At 39.5% G+C, this 20,924-nt stretch overlaps 1 protein-coding gene across 1 annotated transcript in view; it reads right to left on the reverse strand.

Annotated features, from left to right (window-relative positions):
- BMPR2 (bone morphogenetic protein receptor type 2) overlaps positions 1-20,924 on the reverse strand; it is a 105,932-nt gene that overhangs the window by 18,676 nt on the left and 66,332 nt on the right. The window contains exons 4-7 of the mRNA XM_040070003.2: positions 6,991-7,101; positions 6,380-6,471; positions 4,221-4,451; positions 636-750 (exon numbers count right to left, since the gene is read on the reverse strand). Coding sequence (XP_039925937.1) covers positions 636-750; positions 4,221-4,451; positions 6,380-6,471; positions 6,991-7,101 — 549 coding nt within the window. The remainder of the gene's footprint in view (positions 1-635; positions 751-4,220; positions 4,452-6,379; positions 6,472-6,990; positions 7,102-20,924) is intronic.

Consider the following 20,924-nt stretch of genomic DNA (forward strand, 5'->3'; position numbering starts at 1 on the left):
GCAGCTCGATTCATCACAGATCTCAGAATATCTGCTTCAAACTTATGATACTTTAGCTGATGAATGACTGGCTGACGGACGCACACAGACATAGAAAGATCCAAATCAATACATTGTCACAGCCAGTACTCCAATAGAAGTGCGGCAGTATTGTTTGTACACACCAAAGACTAGGCCCCAACCCTCAGCCAAAAATCCAGAGATGTGATAAATGTGAAAATCCAGAGATGTGGGGTTAGAAGACTTAACTTTACACTATACAGTGTAAAATCTGTGTTCGCACACAAACTAAAAATGGCTCTGGCGATTCGTTTCCGAACTGCAAAAGCAGACAGAACACCTCATTTGTTTGCTCCCTGCCAGAGAGGCAGGCAGAGCCTCAGGCCCTCAGTAACGTGCTGCCATGACACAGCAGCACTGCACAACTCTGCCTCTCTCTGGGGCTCTCCCACCTCGGGCTCAGCTTTCACACAAGGGTCACAGAGCCCACAGCACGGGGTTCCTCACAAGGAGGGAGCAATCTCTATTTGCATGCATCATTTCCTACTCACAGCGGGATAAAAGAAAGGCTGGAATCTACCACCTGATAGAAATAAGAATATACTGGAGATCTTTGCCTCCCCTCCTGGCCTTACCTCCTCGAGGCAGCTCCGTGTGCAGGTACGCCAAGCCCCGAGTTATCGAGTGAGCCAAACGACAAGAGCTCACCCAGTCACTTGTGTGGAGACTCAAATATTTGCACAAAGAACCCTGAAAAGAACCCCCACAAAAAAGACAAAAAACATGGATTAAAGAAATTGTCCGGCAGAATAACTCAAAATCTTTTGGAGACTCAGTTTTACCCACTGCTTCTAAAAGGTATAAACCTGCAACTGCTTATGTGTTTACCCACGTTTTAAAACACAAGATTTGACTGAAATTTCATGAAATTCCATTGCTGCCATTTAATTTCTATAAAGTGGAATAAAATTTTTATCACAGAATAACAGGGATTGCCTCTAGAAAAAATTATATTAATTATAAAAGCCTTGTTGCAGAACAGAATAAAGGCAACTACAGATGTAACAGCCTGGGTTTCTAAAAAGTGGGCTTTAGAGCACTATCACTTGCAGAATACTCAACATCTCTCATAGGTCTTGCTATAATCTATTTATGTATCAAAACAAAAACACCCCAAAGGCAATTTCAAATAGGAATGAGTCCACATGCACTGAAGAAAGATGGAAAAAAGGAATGTCATGTTCCCCTTTTCCTGAAAGTGACGTTAGATGTGTAAAATGGGGGATCTTCCAGTGATGTGTCACGAAATCTCTAAGAAAACCAGAAGGAAGTGTGTCAATTATGATACTGAGGTATTCTAGAAACTGAGACAGCTATCCAAAACAGGAGCCAGACACTGCTAACTGTGACACCTTTCATGCACACTCCTCAGTGATAATATACTTAGTTTAAACAAACAAAATCATCAAACATAAAGTACAAGTAATCTGTCTAACTCTACACGCTCATTATATTTTCAAACGACAAACTACCCTGGTTTTACCTATTTAAGTCCATAATCTTAAAGATGCACTAATGTGTAACATTAGATGCAACTAAATATAAAGTTCTATAATGTTTGGTTCATAAAAATTTGAAATTAGTTCCTTTCACATTTTTCCTTGTTGTTTACAGCTTTTTAAGAAACTCAGGCCCTCTTGTTAGCCTCCAAGTATCATCAGCTTGGTTCTTCTTCTTGGCTTAGTGGGTTGAGGTTCCAGCCCATTCTAACAGAGGCCACAGGACTGTTGTCATGATGTGACTGGAAAATATTCACTGTATTAAACCAGCTTCAAGATCTTTCTGCTGCAGAGCCTGCCCACCACCAGATGTTTTTAAGCTAGCTGAAGGCTGAGATTTTATGCTTTTAGTGAAGCTAAAATGATAATCAGGAAATTGTTTTAGTCAAGGTTTAGAGAGCAATATATATTTGTAATTAAGACTATCTTATCAGAGCCATGAGTTACATGTTAAATTGGGGATATTTAGTTCTGACTATAACTTTGATAAAACGGATATTTTTAACAATCAGAGATTCTATCAGTGTTTTAGAACAATTTTTCTGTTGTTCTAAAGGGACAAGAGTGTCTGACTTCTCGGGCAATATTCTGTGGCTATGGTGTATTTCCTAATATGTCATCTCTCACAACTGACTCCCTTACTGACCTACCACACCTCAGAGCCTCATCAGAACAGCACGTTGACTGAGAAACACACAGGTCATTCCTTTCACTTGACTACTTCCTTCAGTCTGAAGGCATGTTTGGATAAAAACACAACCTGGGTCAAACCTATCTGTCTTGCTTTCACCAAGGTAACACCAAGAATAATTTTCTGTGTAAAAATGCCCTGGTTTGTGTGTTATTTTCAGGAAGGAACGTATTTTGAGGGAGAATGATGTTTTGGATGGGGAATATTTCACCTCCACATCTTGTATGGGTTAGTCCTTATTGAAACCAGATTTATTGCTCCAGTTTGAACACTGCAATTCCCTTCTAGCAGGGCTGCCACAGCAGGTTTCCTTCTCTGCTGCTAACTCCACATACAGCAGAACATCTGCTCACTGAATTACAGATCACACTGTGCATTAATTACACCTGCTGTGCACTTTTTTCAATGCCTTCCAAACAGCCAGTGGATTGATTTTAGACTAATCTTGCTGTTCTTAATACCACATTGGGAAGGAATCTGATAATATGATGTCATAAGCTTCATCTGTACATTTAATCAGGTCATTAGCAAAGCCTGTTTACATAAGCAACAAGACAATTTTCTATCAAATTACATTTCAAGTGAAAATCCTTTCATTCAAGAACACAGCAAAACCAGATCACCTGTGAAGACAGCTATGCTATGCCCTCCCAGGAATAGAATACTGACTTAATTTTACCTAACTTTCATTTTATTACATGAAAATATGCCAGTTTTGTCAGAATCACATGCTTTGCCACTGTCCATCTGGTATGGGCACAACTGACCTTTTTCACAGTCACTTCTAGTTTCTGCAATCTCTTCTTAGATGCCTGTCTTACAAGCTGCCATGATTATGTGCGCTCTCACTTAAAACTTTCAGTTAAGACACTTTTCATATTTGTGTTGTTGCCTTAAGTTTGTATATAGTGTATGTGTGTGTAAATACATACCTATGTTTAAGGTATGTATTAACTCGGGTGCATTTAATTTCAAGACACAGAGCCTAAGAAACCCTAAGACAGGCCAACATTACTGCTACTCAGCACGGTTCAGCTTCTTTTTGCATTCAAATAAGCAGCTTTTGTCCTACTGCCTCCATAATAGATCAGGCCTCAGCCTTCCCCTTAACAGCCTGCAGGAAATACAAGTTTGCTTGAGACCAAAAAGCCTGTTAAAAAATTATTTAACTGAATAATTAAAGTTCTTTCCCATACACCCCCAAGATGAATTGTGACACGGTTTTTTGCATTTGCATATATATAACCCCCACGCACATGTTAGGATTTTTTTTGATTTTTTAGGAAAGCTATTCACATTCATACTGCATTATTTTTTAAATGCTTCTGTTTCTGTATATGTGTGCATACGCTCAGAACATTAAGTACCCTAATCCACAAGTTTGAGAAATACAAGCATTCAGTTAGCTGAGGAGGTCTGAAGATATGCTTCTGGAAAGTAAGGCTGCCCTCTTAAGACATGTCCGGTATATGCCACAGAAAGCTTTAAAGAAGATAACAGGATAAAAAGGCACTATGATTTATAGTACCACAAAGTAATTTAACAATAATCTTGTATCTATTAATATTTCACTGTAAAAAACCCTATTTACAGCTACTGAGCGAGGTCATAAGACAGAGATATTGTCTTAATATTAGGAAGTTTTAAATTTATCAGATTATTTTTAAGTAAAAACAACTCTTCAAATTCTGTCATTGAATTGACTAAAGTTCACTAAAAAAAACTTGGACCAAAACCAAGAGCAAATACTCCAGAGCTAGGAATTTGTAGGACTACATTTGGTAGCAGTAACTAGGAAATCTAAAAGGGTATTACAGTAACCCACAATAAAGTCCATTAAAATTGTCATTTATATGGATTATTTTTACATTACCGTGCAAGAAGCACCACCAAAACCTAAAGTACATCCTTTTCAAGTGGCTATTCTTAGGATTCTTAACCAATCCAATTGATTTCTTTGAAGCACTTACATTGGGGTAATATTCCATCACCAATAAATATTCCATCCGGCCATCTGCAGTGAACCTCTCATCCCCCACAATGAAGCGGGCGATGTTATCGTGTTCCATCAGTGGAATCCTGTAAATGTTCCTCTCATTGACAAAGTTCTGACGATTAGCAAAAGAAAATACTTTCACAGCAACTGGACGTTCATCTAGGGATCCTTTATACACTGCTCCATATCTTCCCCGGCCAATCAACTGCAAAAAATATAAATAATTAGTCCACAAAATAATAGATGAAGACAAAACCCGAGTTTTCACTCTATGAGAATCGTATGCCAACTTTTATCCTGACTTTTACACTAAGAACAGTGAAGATAGCGAGTATTTTGTAATGAAAACCAGAATTAGAAATAGCTTTCATAGAAGCTATTTTGGAGCTGGAAACCTCAGCACAAGCCAACATAGGTCTTACTTAATCAATTTATAGTCTGAATATCCAGAAAATATACCATAAATAATCTATTCAGTACTTTTATATCCAGAATCAATAAAACAGGTGTGTTTTGTGCTGCTAATTCTCTTACTAACTTTTGTTCACTAAAGATTTATAGCTTTTATGTGATCAATTCCATTTCGCTCCAGAAATCACAGACATTAAGTGAAACATTTTAGGTTTAGCACATTTTATAAGCTGTACCTTTGAGGTTAGTAATCACAAAATATGCATTTGTAGCGCAAAACAGATGCCAAAAGAGGTAAACAGATTTTAACAGAAGGAAGTAATTAATTCCTGACCACCTGTGAATCTTTATCTAGCCCCCACTATGTTAGACAGTCTTCAAGAATGGCCTTTCACATCTCCATGGTAACTGCAGAAGAAAAATGTGATCTCTATAACAAAATGCAGGATCACCTTCAGCAAGAGCCCAAATTTCTAAAGATCAAAAATATATATTTGGGATAACTAAAGCAATGTTTCTAAAGATGATAAAACTGTCTTACAGGAAAATTTTAAAAGATAAAGTATCATTTAATGGAGAGACTTTCTGGCTCTCAATCCTTTTATATCACTGGGTTGCAAAGCAGCAGCAAGTCAGTTCAAGGTACAAACCTGGAATGTAATCTACCCACAGAGACGTCAAAAGGCAAGCACAGGTTAAAGCATTTGTCCTGCAACACCCTGCAGCTGAGTGTAAGGGGTCAGCTCCTTAGGATACAAGAAGCAGGACAGAGGACGCCATAGCAGATCTCCCTGCCAGCTTTCAGACCTGGAGAAAGTCACTGCCTTCTCCAAGATTGCATTATCAGCACAAGTGCTTTCATCTGGGGCTTTGCACTTCTATAACACACACTGGTAGCCTCTCGTAAACTCTGTCTCAAGAACTTTTTTGGTGGCAGAAGACACCTGAGGTTCTTTGCCCATCAGTCTGCTGTCACCAGTAGAGCAACTCACACTGCATGTCTGCAGTCTGCATCTCTGGGTGGGGTTTCTACTGGGAAAAAGAAGAAAAGCACCTCTCTGCATCTCAGTCGTTCTACTGATTTTTTTTCCTGGCTAAAAGGTTTTAAAAATTCCGTATGTTCCATTGTGCATACCAACTGGAAGCATAACATTTTGCAGTTTTGTGATGATACACCTAACACCAAGCTGAGCACAAAGTTCTGGTTGGCCTCTAAGTTGCCACGCAGGTAGATAGTGCCCCACATTGAAGAATGACTACACATAAATGCACCACTAGTGAAATATACTGCCCTAGCTGCAGTACATTATCTTTTGCTACTAAAGTGTTACTACTTTGGTAACTTGAGTGTTACTAAAGAACTTCAAATTCCTACAGTCGGACACTGTACTAAAAGCAAGCAGTGTCAAGCAAAAAAGATGGATCTTTTGATGCAATGCTGAAATACAGCACATTCTAATTTCCCCCACTAGCTCCCAGTGTTTCTTTTCCTGTTCTCAAGGTAAAACATGTTCTAGCTAATACCAACAATATTACTAATGGAATTAGACAAAATGTACCTGCACTAACCCCTTTTTAATTTTAATTTCTTCTTGAAACTGTGATTTAGTAGAAAACACTACAGGAGCATTGATACATTAATTTCTGTAACTATGCCTGGAATATGACCACAAGCATTATATTGAATAAAAATGAAGATTAATAACTGAATTGAGTATTTACCTCTAACAACTTTAGATTATCCAGATCCAATGAGGGCTCTGATGCTGCTGCCTCCATCATGTTCATACTGTGCAAACCCTGTTTACGGTCTCCTGGAGAAGAGGGTGAGGAGGAAATCAGACAGTTTCCTTTCTGGACATGCTCCAAGTGAAAAAAATGCCACTTACCTGGGACCTGGCAGAATTACGTATTTTAGGCAAGGATGCAACAAGTAAAAACGAGTCCTGTAAAATCTTCTCAAAGTCAGCACAATGAACAGAGAAGGTGCTGATAAGCTACAAACTACAGATACTGGCTACCCAACTATTTCGATACTTCAAAGTCACTGGCAATAACTACAAAGCATGTTCACCACCTCACTTAAGCTGTGCTGAGCAGAGGATTTGTGGAAGAAAAATGGGTCCCAAAATGCCAGCTTAGAGAGGTCATAACTCTCTCCAAACTGTTATGAAAGGAATATCACCATAAAATGTCAGAGAGGAGAAAGGGGAGAGGCATTATGTACAAGCATATAACGGGGACTGGGGAGAATAGAAGACCTAAGTATAACTTTAAGCAACAGCCAACTGAACAATTGAAAAATCAAAGCCAAAAAGATTAATAATCCCTACCTGCAAGCATCCTGTATCCAAAGAACAGAGCAGCTATCAGAACAGCCAGAACAGACACAGATGCCAGGGCAATAACGATGGTCTCATCTCGATGAAAAGAATGAGAAGAATCTGAAAGCAAACAAGATACGGACTCTTAAATTGTGAATATGGAAGAATCAACGCTATAAAACATGTAATTGTTATTACAACAATGAGAAGAAAAGTATACTCTGGACTGTAAAACATCCCACTAAACTCCTTTTCCTCTCAAAATCTAGGGATGGTAAAAGAGCCGATCAGCTCAAAAGCAGCTGGGCACACGTTCATCGGCAGCTTTTCCCAGTCTCCCCTCGCCTGTAGCGAGAGGCACTGACAGCACCAAACGATTCTTCTTTCTATCTGGCAACGGTCAGCACAGCCACACAAGGCCAAGTTGATGCAGTGCTCATCTGTTATCTGTGCCTTAATCCAGTTTCCTGGTATGAATCAGGTTTGTCACCTTTACAAGGTTCTTTTGTTGTTTTTCCCAGGACAAAAATCTCACGAGCTTGCAAAGAGGACTGCAAATATAATGAAAATTGAATGTTTCACACCCAAATTCCTAAAATATACATAAGTCCACTTAAGCAAATAATTCAAAATATTCTGGAGTTTTGATTTGTTTTGTGTCAGTGCTCAGACAATTTCTGGCATGATTCTTACTTATTAATACAAAAAAAGACAGAAGTATCTCTACAGACTGAAGCAGGAAACCTGAAACAAAAATAAAACACTAAACAAAATTAAATGAAATTTATTGCATCTCTTGTAAAATAGCATTTGACTTTTTGTCAAAATTAGTATCTTGTTTTTCTCGGTTATCCGGTTTTATCAGTTTTTTTTAGTTGGGTTTTTAACTTCCCCAGAGAAGAAAAAAGATTTCACGAAAACATTTGTTAACGCCTTGAAACACTTCCCCATGTCAGACTCCAGTCTTGCCTCTTGCAGGCATATAAAAATCCAGCCACTTTAATACAAAAAATTATTAGTGCAGATACTCTTCTGATGTCAGAATCACTGGAATGTGGCGCTACAAGACCTCATTTACTTTGGCTTCAAAACCAAGTTTGGGAACTATGTTTAAACATGTCTTATATACGGCAAAAAGTACTCCTTAAAAGACTGTAATGAGACCTAACTACAGTAAAACCACAAAACATAAAATGCACACAAGACTTAAACACTGGATAAACTTTTAGGTGAGACTGAAATACAATTTATCCCAGTCTATACTAGCTGAATAAACTGACATATTCACTTTTCTTGAATTGCATTTAAAAGAAATTCAACATGATTCTCCACTACAAATTCCCAGTATGGAGACACAAGAGGACCAGATAAGAAGGAAAAGCAAATTTAAAAGACAACAACATGTGCCATTTTCACATAACCATAATGGTAAGGGGAAATAATGAAAAGCTGGTAAAACAGAATGCCAGAGAGAATTTCAGCTGTGACAGAAGTATGTGAAAAATCACCTATCAAAACCAACCCATAGCTCATATCTGATACACCCTTTAAATAAAAGAGAGCTTGTGATAATCACAACGCCATCAAATTTAAATTTGTTCTGTCAAAAGAAATACCATCACTAATGGTTTCGGTAAAATACCTTTCAGTATGAAGTTATTGGCATAGAACACTAATGTGGAATATGAGCTGTGACTTCCATAGTGAGGAGATCAAAACACACGCATTACAATTGTCTTCTAAATTACAAATTTAAAATATAGATATACATATATATATTGAAGCCCACAAAATCATAAAGGAAACTGTTACATCATACAAAGCTATATGAAACATGACACAAGTGTAAGTAAATGAGTAACTGCTGGCAGGGACACGGTAATTTTGACTTTCAAATTTTTATGAATGGAATTTACATTTTATTGGGTTATCTTTTAAAATATATATTAAATGTGGCGGGTTTTGCATTAGCTCAAGATGGTGCCTAGCACGTACTAAGGAGTAGCAGGTTTAGAGAGACTGACCCTTTGGTTATAATCCCAGCTGTATTTCCCTTGCCTGCACAACTAGAGAGCAGCCATTTGCTACCTTCCCATCGCCAAATAACCAGCAATCATTCCCACCACGGTTTGCCAAATGATATGTGATGCCCCAGTTGAATTGTTCTTCTTTTGTTTTCTGTATCATCAAAGGTTTAACGACATGCCTCCATCAGGAGGACCCTCCTCTACCCTGGAATGGGATTTTGCTGTTTAAGGGCATCCTGAGCAAACACGCTCCTCTGCAGCTCTGGCTGCCTTGGCACACTCCCCTTCAAAGCCTGTGAATGGTGTCATTCTGCAGGCTGAAGAGATACCAGAAAATCTCGAGATAACATTTTGCTCCCATCAGTGGCTGAAAAACATGCAGAGCAAAAGGATCACTTCTCTCTCCTTCCTTAATGGACCACCCCCTCTAGGGGCTTTTTCTGTTTAGTGGGCAGCTGTGCAGCCACCAGGTAACCTCACAGACCTCCCTGGCCTTCAAGAGGGCAGCTGTGCAGCCACCAGGTAACCTCACAGACCTCCCTGGCCTTCAAGAGGAAAGAATTGGTTTTTTAGTTTTTTTTAAGCAGAGTAATTTCATAAGAATTTTAGACTGGCTTATCTTGAACGGATTTTCAATTCTTATAAATATTTAAAAATGACACTGTCAACATTCCAACAGCCAAATCAGTCCTATGGTGCAAGTTACTACTGTCAGGGTGATGAGCAATATTTATAAATTTAGGAATAAATAAAATTGCTTAGTAAGAGTAAGTGAACATCTCAATGGAGTGATAACATGCAGCTCAAAACAGCACGAGTGAGTAAAAGGCTGTGACAGCCAGCCATTTCCCAGCAAGGACAACTTTACTACCTTTTGCTTGTAAATCTACACTGAAAGGAAAGCACAAAAACCTCGCAATGACAAAAGGCCCAGACAGCTCCTATCCCTCCCTCACCCCCCAAAAGTGTTATTTCTATCAACCCTCTATCTGCTCTGTAAAACAATAACTCTGGATGTTGTCAGATTATCAATCTCTCTTTATATAGAACAAAAAGGATATGTCACTTACCAACCCAGTTTTAAAACCTTCCAAAACTTAACAGAACTCTTATGAACTCACTAGTTTTATTAATCATTCTCTGGATATATTTCATCTTTAGTCTTTTATACCATACTCTGTTGCCACATTTGTTAGTTTTCTGAATGTTTATATTCTATAGTGGAGTTTTCTCCACACTTGTAACATAAACAAGAGTCGTTTTGCACATTCCTTCCTGATGAGGGTCAGCTGATTGACTTCTAGTCTGGCCAGTGGGATGGAGAGGTGGTAACCTTTTTCTCCAATCCCTGGTCATTGTCCAGAATCTATATAAGCGAGGTTGTGATAATAAAGTTGGTTTCTTCTTCTTGGAGTCAAGAGTGTGTGAGTATCATTTCCTCTTTGTGTCCTCTAGCAACAATACTGACCTTTTAATGCCCAGCTAAGAACCATATAGGACCTCTCAAGGTATATGCAGAGGTTCACATTTGCTTCTATCTACTTGTACATAATTAATGTAAGATTTTATATACCTATGTACAGGAGTCATAGTTCTCTTGGTATTACTTGGAGGTGTGTTTTAACTAATTCACCAAAAGACACATCACTGTAGGTCAATAAAAGTAATTACTAACACTTAAGGAAGGCACTTTTAAAATAAGGATGTAAAATGCACATGTATAGAAGTTTCTTCTCATGCTTTCTTCCATGAACTCACAGTCTGGGCCAAAACAACCATGACTCATCATGATTAGGACATTCATTATGAAAGCTATGAACTGATATTACATTTTTCTGAACTAAGACTCGGTTGGTCTTCAGCTGTTGACAACCTCTCCCTCAAATCAGTGGACTCTGCTTTTCAAGTTTAGTTGCAAGGACCAGACACATGCGCCGCAGCTTCAGTATTTTTTCATCATGTCATGGTAGAAACAGACTTTAAACGTGCCTAACAACCACTCAACAATCTCATCTGGATTTTTGGAATCATTGTAATATTTAGATACTTAGTGACAAATACCAATTGACTTAGAAACACTGTTTTCAAATCTCACCCTGGGAGTGCTGGTACCTCAGTATTATTCCCAAACCAACGTATTGCATAAAAAAGCCAATACCATAAAGAGCAGAATTAGCTGCAGACTCTAGAAAAGCCAATGATTAAGGAGTTGGCTGCTGAGCTAAATTCTACATACAGCTGTACGCAGCAGATCTTGTCAGCGCTTCCTCCGATTTATGTCACTGTAACTGAAAGGAGGGCTGGTGAAGGTACTTGTTTCACTGCTATTTGTGAAGCTTTCATTTTCAACATCAACTTAGGCTTCCTGATCTACAACAATGTGCCACAACACAAACAATTAAAACCAACAGAAACTGCTGTAAGGCGCAAAAAACCTTAAAAGCCAAATTCTTATCCCACTTGAATGGGAAGGGGAGCAGTGCTCACGGGCCTACTGACTCTACAAGCAGCAGTGCAAGGGTGCCATGTGGAAGACACCCTACATGTACACACTTCTGTCTTAAAACATTTTGCCAGAAATTCTGATAGCAGTCAGCAGTTTACTCAAGTCTACCAATCCCATCACAAAGAAATATCACAGCAAACTGTGTAAATGTATGTGTGTGTACATATATATATATATATATATATAGGAAAGAAAAAGAAACAAAGCACAACTCATTAAAACAGAAGGACAGCCTCTTTCTGAGGAGCAGCTGGTAACCAGCAAGTCACCATTCCCAGAAGCGTCCTGACCTCATCATCAATAAAGGGCTTGTTTTCAGGTTCCAAAAACCCGAGTACAACAGCTCCTGTGTATGGAGAAGGTACACACAAATAATTGGGAATGTATTTCAGAGCAAACCGTGAAAGGGAATGCTTCTAGTATTCAGCTAGAAGTGAGTCATCTGGCTGAACCCAGCCCTGCACTTGGGACACTCCCTGCAGGCACTTCTACCACATTAAGCATTTCTCTCCCTTTTCTCAGGCATTAGTGCTGTAACAGTTTCCAAGCACTTATACAATATCTTTGATGAATTAAGGTTTTTGGATTAAGCTTCCATACTGCCACATACATGGAAGTTGTCAAGCTGCTGCTTTCCTAACCTTCCTCAGGCATGACATAGAATGAAGAATACTGCCAGCACTAATGACATCAGGAAGAAGAAAGTTTTTTCTTCAAAGTATTTTTTCCACTATAAACGCAAGCTTGTAGTATTAATTAATGCAAAAGTATTCCAATCTGTGGCTATGCTTGAAAAAACATTTTATTTCTCTCTAGTTTAACTTTCAAAAATTAAAGCCTCTTTTGTAGGCTTCCTGTTTCCATACTTCAAAATTAGTATTTATCCTATGACCAAAGAATGTTGTGAGAAATCAGAGAAAACTGAGACAAAGCCAGGTAACGACAGCCAATGACAAATGAGTCTGTAAATGTATGGAACTCCTTCCTGGGAGCCAGAAATGAGATGCACCACTCTTCTATCTTTTTTTCTCCTTCAGCAAATACTGTGAGGCCTGCAGACAAGGAGGCTGCTCCGGATAAAGCACCAACTCACCCACCACTGCCAACATCACAGCGTCAGCTCAAGCACCCTCGTCTGTGCTCTTGGAGGTAAAATATTCCAGCCTGGATGATGAACTGTGAGGAAGCCAGGCAGAGTTCTCCTATTTCCTCCTTCACCATCCAACACGCTGCCTCCCCTATACTATTACTGAAATGAGAGGGTATGAAGCAAACAGAACGGGAAATGAGGAGAAGGAAGGATAGCCTCCTGCCCGTGGCAGCTGAAAGCTGTCCAGGAAACTTCTCTCTCTCCCTGCACCAATGGCCAGAGAGCTCCCTGGGACACCAGAGAGGTCACCATTATGATGAGACATCTTAAGACAGCGTGAGAAAAGGCACTAAGTGTTAACCAACTTGAAAAACTAAGAATCCCAAGGGGGAAAATTTGCTTGTGTGATTAAAGGCTGTATCCCGACGCAAACACACAAAAGGATAGGGCCTTGAAACCGTGCAAGCAGTGACATTGTTTCCTTCTAATATTTGAATATGAAACCTTGGGCTTTGGAATGTTGTTTCAATGCTACGTATTTACATGGTGGTGAACATATAATAAAGGACATTTGCACATAAATTTCCACCAGATCTCTATATTGCTGTTAAAGCTTTTCATTCAATTTTCAGAAATCTGCCTGCTCTTCATGTAAATGACTCACAGCTGTGTATCTGCCACACAGTAGTAAATAATTCTAGAAAATATATGTGTGTGTTTAAGTTTAGAGAAGCATTGTATAAAAACATTTTAGACAAACATACAATTATTCTATATAATCAAAATCAGTTTTAAAACTAATTATCTATATTCCCACAGAATTTCTGGTAGCTATGTATCAGAAGCCAAATGATCTTAAAGGCGGTCGGTAAAATATTACCATTTATTTAATTTGCCATATCACACACAAGTAGCAACATTAGTCTTGAACAAATAAGGAAAACACCATCCTTTAACCTTCACGGCACAACACTAACATCTGACTCCTCAAAACAACTACAGCTGTATGGACTCTGATCAAAGTCAGTAAAATTACACAGGGATTCAAAAGATCTGCCCATACAGATCACTTTAAAAAGAAGCAGAGTCTTCACGCCATCCTACAACTATTTCTTTGATGTGATAGATTCAATATGTTCATAGTCAATCTGGTGCAGAAGCTGCTCTTCCATTAAGGAATCTCAGTGATACCGAGGCTGAGATCAGAAGGAAGAGGGAAAGCTTTAGGTTCTGCCACCGATGCAGTGTGAGATGGAGGGCTGCAGTGTGGGGCAATGTGGAGTTCAGCTGCAGATAACTCCAAATATGCTCTGCACATCAGAAAGTGGCCTTTCAAGCCTATTCAATTCAACCTGCTTCTAAAGTCACGTTTCTTTTCACAGTAGCCCTGCACAATTTTCATGACAGTAATAAGATGTTGGTCCTTTGAAAAAACATACAATTAGCCATCTATTCCAAGGGCCCACAGACCTCAATCATAATTTGTTTATTTGTTTTGTCTACACAAGGCTTGTATCAAACATGTCCTTGGAATTCTCCACAACTAGTAAAATACGCACCCCTCACTGCATTCTAGCAGCACATGCCAACCAAACCAAAACACCTCATAAGGTGTTTTTTCCTCTCCTCCTTTCTGGACAGTAATCAACAATTCTTTCCGACCAAGTGACCACTGCTTCATTCCTGATCCAGTCCTGCAGCAAGACAGTACATCTTCATCAAATCAGAACAAATGACAAGAAACCTCTGATATAAACACTGTGCCAAAACAAGCCAAACTGTTTTATCTAAATCCTAAATTTATTCAGTGCAGGGAACAAAACATGTAAGGAAAAAAATAAGTAGAGTATTTTAACAAAAAAATATGTTAGTAGCCTTTTAGATACCACGGACATAGGTCAGATTCTCATATAATGAAAACAAGAATCCCATCTCCACAGATTTAATTAAAAGCATTTAAACCTATATTTTTAGTCAAGTTGGAGCTACAAGGTTCCAATACCTTTAAGTTATGGTCTACAGACATCTACAATGAACTCCATCAGGAGCTGTTCCCAATTTTCTATTCAATCTATGTATAGCTGAGGATGATGAAAGGAAAAAATAGCATTTCCTAACAACTTTTGCTACTGACCTAAGCTTTTATAGGTGCATGTTTTAAAGCAACTATTACCCCAATTCTATTTTATGAATGCATGTATAAGAAGTAAGGTTGTGTCTTTCTGCAAACATTTGACAAATTATGAATAAAGTTAAGATCCGTGTCCAAATTTTGTAGTAGGACTACAAAATGTTCTTAACATGACCATCTTCAATACTTAAACCAAAGTTAAGGTAAGGAACCACTGTTTGACATGAAATTTTGGGGGGTACTTGAAGGCACAATGAAGTTAGCAAGATAACTTCTATGGAAGAGGACCGAGCACGGTGCACACGCAGATGGAAAACACAATGGGAACTGTATTTTCTGTGGGAGATGGTGAAACATTCTTTAACAGAATAATCCTGCCAATCCGTAACCCTAAGGCAGTTTTCTTTCATAACTGAAAATGGATGTTTTCCCTGGACTTAACAGCAAGTCTCTGGTTTCCAATCTATTGGCTTAGATGAAACAGATCATTTCCACTTGCTTCCAATCATTCCAGTGTTTGAAGAAAAGATTTAACAGTCACCAATATGTTTTCACTTTGCACTCGGCATCATATTTGACTGATTTTAACTTTTTATATAAAATTTTATATACTTATTGCCATAAGGCGTCCTTTACAGCACGTCTTTTCATATTTTTCTCCGCATCAGGAGAGCTAAAATGTTAACGCACTTTTCACTTATCGCATCACTGTGTGGAACCTGGACTTTCAGAAAGTACCAGTCTCTCATGAGACTTGCAGTAACATCAAAACCTGGCACTCATGCATCACAGATCCCATCTGCCTCCTCAATGAATGCCTCAAAACATCATATAGCTTGGGCTATAAAATTTATTTCCCATAATGTGCTCTAGAGGAATCCTGCAACAGCTAGAAGTCAGCCATCTGTGACGGCAGAGTTGCTGTGGGCAGATCTCTCTTCAAAAATCCGCTGCTGGAAAATGCAATTTGAATTTGAGCTTTGTCTCCAAAAGGAGGACTCCCCTGCAGTCCCAGAGATACAATCCCTTCAACAGAACTGCCCTCCTCTGCCCTTCTCTCGTGTACTGCCTTGCCACCAAACACCCAATCTGGAGCCAGGCTGGAGCATTCAAATTGGTCCTTTTTGTTCATTTTGAATGCTGAAGGTTGCAGTGATACATGAAACTCATGAGTGGTAATGTCTTTGGCAGGAGTGAGGGTTATGAAATCCCTAACTGCTCTTTCTTTGATGACTAGATACAGAGAGGTGAATTAGCAGCTTGCCACATGTGTGCAGAAGAAATTAATGAGTTCATAAAAACCCAACAAAACTTCTCTTCCTGCCTTTTCTCCTGGGAGTTCAGACATCTTCAGCATAATTTCTAACACTACTGAATAGAACCTTCTAATAATGATGTATGTAAAATAAATAGCAATCCGAACAGAAATAAAATTAGGTTATTTTTTCTGAAGTTCCCTATATATTTGATTCCTAGAGAAATAAAGAAGCAGTAAAGTAGAAGAAGTATCTTGCTTCTATTGTCAAACTGTTTTTGAGTACACGTCAGCCTAACCTTCAAGCTAAATGGAAAGCTAATTTGAGCACTTAACAACATATTGGGGACAGCTTCCATATTGAAATAAAAGTCAGAAAAATGTTTTTTAATAAAACCCCCAATATTTACATTATCCCCTTATATTCGTCTTGGACCAACAAGACTTCCTGCTTATCAAACCAAACGATAACACTAGCTTTAAGATAATGGCACACTTCCAGCCTCTGTAATGCATTGGATCAAAAACTACATGTAATGCAATGGAAAAAAAAAAAAAAAAGAGTGCTTCAGAAAGCCTCTTTAAAGATATTTGAAGTCATTTTAATTCCAACAGGCTCAATAGCTACATATTCCACGTCTGCAATGTTCCCAGGCACTAAAAATAGAGCCCAAAAAATTACATCAAAACACTGAAATGCCTGTTTTCATACGGGTGAGCTAACAACCAAACCCTCAGATCCTTCAGAAAAGGCAGCTCTGATGCCATGTGCTGCACTTTTCACGTCTTCAAGAGTGCTGGAGCCCAGGAATGCTGGCTACCAGTCAGTCACGCTCCCCTTGCTCCTAGAGAAAGCCAGCCCCCCCTCGCCAGCCTCTCCTCGGTGGCAAGGCGAGCCAAGCGCAAGTTGGGATGCCTGGGCCTGTCCCAGCAGGTTCCTGCCGGGCACACCTGAAGGAGCGGCAGTGCCTCTGCTCACAGCCACGGCACAGAGATGCGGCGCTGCTCCCGCGTGGGCAGGAACACCGAGCACTCGTGTCCTGCCAGCAGAGCTGCACACCTCTCACCAGCTTTCAGGAAGAGCTTTTTTTCTCTTGTCAACCTTAGCAACAGGCAATGAAGAATGAACTGATTTAAATGTCATGATTGTACTGGGTGTTTATTCCAAAACATTCCTCTAAGCATGCAATGAAAGCTGAATTATAGCACAATTTTGGGCGACCGGTTGGGCAACAGCCAACCTGTTTCAAGTAGAAGTCCAAGATCAATACAAACAGGGTAAGAATGAGTTCTGACAAAACCTTTCATTACACGTTTGGTTTATGTCCTAGTATTTCAGATGTAATACCCTAAATCAGCTTAATATTGTAATCCTCAAGTGTAATCCTCAAGTGTAGCAAGTATTCTAGTACTAAAACTTAACTTTTCCTACTCTCTTTAATTCAAGAACCTATTTCTATACTTCTAGTACAACTCTGTATTGCGTACATTCCGGTACATAACAGGCTTCATGATTTTAAAATTGTAGGCCTATACCACAGCTTCGTGAGTTAAACCTGCCTTATATTTTAGAAACATCCACAGTTAGTAAAAGATTGTATCTGTCTGGCTAACATAAATTCAGACAATGCCTGCAGTATTCCAAAGGTACACACATCTGCTCTAGCTCTTGCTATCAGGGTTTAGAAGGAGAGAGTAACATGAATGTACATGTCTCATTTTCCCATTAATCCTATCTACTCTCTTATTTTCCCCAGTCATCTTCTCTACAAGGCCATGTAATTTCTAACTTTAACAAATGCTTTTTCTAGGACTTCAAAAATACTTTAGAAGTCTTATGTAATTTTAATATGAAAATAATCATTGCATTTCTCTATGCTCTAATATCGTACTGGTTGGTCTTAGCAGGTATTTCCCAGATGAAATGGTTATTAGGAGGAACTGAGCAATGAAGTGGAAAGTTGGAACCAGACAGAATTCCCCCTCCTATTTCGCTCCAGGGTGCCTGAGGAATGCAGCGGGCAGCACCTCCCCTTCCCCTCCTCGGGACCATTGGCAGCCTCATTCACTCTGCATCAGGGTCTCAGTCTCACTCGTGTTCCTCACCTGGTCCCATCCAGCACAGGCCATCACTGAGGACGCTGCTCGCCCTGTTCCATGCCAGTGAGCGGAGAAGGGCGGCAGAGCAGCTGAACCTCTCCTGGTTCCTGCTGAAAGCCGTCTCCTTCCCAGCCGAGAGGCCTTAGCAAGGGTTATTTCCCCCTACTGTCCTCGCTTAAATGGAGATTCAGATGGTTTCTGGGCAGGGAGAACCTCTCTCTCTAGGAGCTGCAGCCATTTGGGGACATCCTCAAGCGAAGGAAATTAGGGACAGAACAGGCAGTGGGAACCTGACAGGGCCTGTGAGGAGGAGCGGCAGCAGCAGGGCCAGCATTCAGCCGGGCAGGAGCTGACACAGTGAGAGGCCCAGAGGGGAGAGAGGCTTCAACCTCCCGAGGACCCCGGCAAAATCAATAGTCTCCTGTGACACACAGCTTCTGTTTCCAAGGCACCAGCTGGAGTGACCTTCTTCAAACAGAAAACTGCATCTCGAATGAAGGCACACAAGTGCACGTTAGGTTTGTGTAAATGCATTTTCTTTTCCTAAAGGAAAGAAAAAATTTCCAGAACTTGAAATATAAAACGAAGAGAAACTCAGATTGTGTTTCTGGCTCTGACACAGAACAGCCTGGTCTTAGGTAGGTTACTTTGCTCCTTAGTGCTTTATGTTAGCTAGTTATATAATGGGAAAAACAGTACCTCCCCTAACTTCAAAGGTTATTCTGATTACTTTAAAATAGCGTGAAGATGAAAAAGGCAATAATGATAAATAGTAATCCTTAGTTTGCACTTATGCAAAATCACCCTACAGATCTAAGCACTTGATTTCAGATGAAATACAGACATCGTTTGATGTTCAGCTCTTGCAGCACAAGTGCCAGCACAGGCATCCCTCGCCTCCTACTCCCAGGTGCTGTTCCAGCCCAGCAGTGCCCAACAGCTGCGCTGCACAACCACGGCTGTGCTGGGCTGGGAGCGGGCTACGGAAGCCAATGGGGAGACCATGGGAGGGGAGGAAGGACCATATCTAAGGCAGCATCCTTGCCAAAATAAATACACATCAATCAAGTACAAAGGCTGGCATCAAAGCTATCAATTCGTGTTACAGCTGACTTCACTTGTATAACATGTTCTGTCTGCCCTACAGTAACAAACTTGTTTCAAACCAGGAATAAATATTTCAACACAAATCTGAATAGGTCATGAGGAGACATTTCATAATCCTATGGAAATTACATGCAAACTATGTTGGAATCTGCATGATTGCTAGATGAATTTCACAGACCGAATAAAACTTACATACTGAATGATATGGCTTCTGTAACTATTCTATTTAAACATATTTTCCATGCAATAAAAACTCCCTTAAATCAATCCCTGAACTGGTCACAGCCCTGAGTATTGGTTTCAGCTGTCTTAATGATGCTGTACAATTAAACTGTAAGTCTAAAACTGGTACCTTCACAGGACACTTACTTACACAGATACTATAGAAATTAGAATGGAAAAAGGAGCCTTTTAAAAAAATGAATATAAAGAAGTCTTCTGTCAATCTAATTTACTCAAATCCTGACCGTACCATGAAATCCTATTAAATGAAAGGCAAAAACCTCAAGTCCCATTAAGCAAGTAGAAATCTTTTTTTTGCAAAACAAAAACCCCAAGATTAAACTGGAGACAGACTCCTTTCTGACAGGTGTACCCACTTTAACACATCACAAAATATATGCAGTCACCAATACATGCGAGCAAGGTTTTCAGATGGTTTTTCTGGTTCCTGACTGGTCACCATCAAAGCGTTTCTACACTCTATTGAAGATACTTTTAACACATCCTTGTTTGGTCACTCAAAATTTAAGACACTCTCAATCACTAGTCTAGATTTAGGAATATAACTCTATAAGCTTCATCAAAGTGAAAATGCTTAACCAGGACAAAAATGAGGATATATGATTGCAAATCAACTTCATGCTTTCAGCCCTAGCTATGGTTTTGTAGTTGGGTTTGTTTTTTTCCATTGTCTTCTTTGCTTATTCTTTCTAACAACTCACAGGTAATCACACCAGTTAGGCCTCAGAGCAAATATTGTCCTGTCACTGTTTTAGACAAGAGTTCTGGTTCCCAATCTATCTTTAAAAAAAGAAATCCAAGTGTTCTGTGAGTTGCATGATGCTTACAGAACACACTTCTTATTTTTCTTTCTAAACTGCCATTTCCTGAAAGGTTTCAACACCTGGAAAAGCCTGTCAGGAGCCCAGTTCACTGCAAAAATAGATGAAGTTGTCAAGTACTTGACCACATTTCTACCAAACAATCAAAACACAGCTCCATTACAGGTGTAAGTTGACGGCATTTGCCAAGAACATATCTGCTTCTCAGAAAAACCTGCACCTACCTGGTAACTGTTTCACTCCAGAACAACCTAGAAAGAATGGAAAAGCCTGCCTTCCAATCTCATTTCATGGGCTCTACCATAACACAGGCTAGCATCGCGCTAAGAACACTTTTGGGAATAAGACATAACCCATTACAACAATTACAAAGACATTAAGGCACTGGAAGAAATTCATACCATGCTTTTGGCATCAGATGTGCTAGGCTACTCATCAGGTTTGGCTTAAGCACTATATATGCCTAAAAAGCGATCATTTCAATTCTTATACAGGTAGAAAAAAAACTAGAAAAAGCTCTAAATTTACCTGTTTTATGTCCACCTACCAACTCACTCATAAACTCACACGTAAGTGTGCAGGCATAAAATGAACATGCCCTGGGTGAAGATTGAGGTGACACATCATCTCAGCAAAGCTTAGCGCTGTGTCCCCTTATACAAC

Source organism: Hirundo rustica, chromosome 7 (assembly GCF_015227805.2).
Source record: "Hirundo rustica isolate bHirRus1 chromosome 7, bHirRus1.pri.v3, whole genome shotgun sequence".
Taxonomy (NCBI): Eukaryota; Metazoa; Chordata; class Aves; order Passeriformes; family Hirundinidae; genus Hirundo; species Hirundo rustica.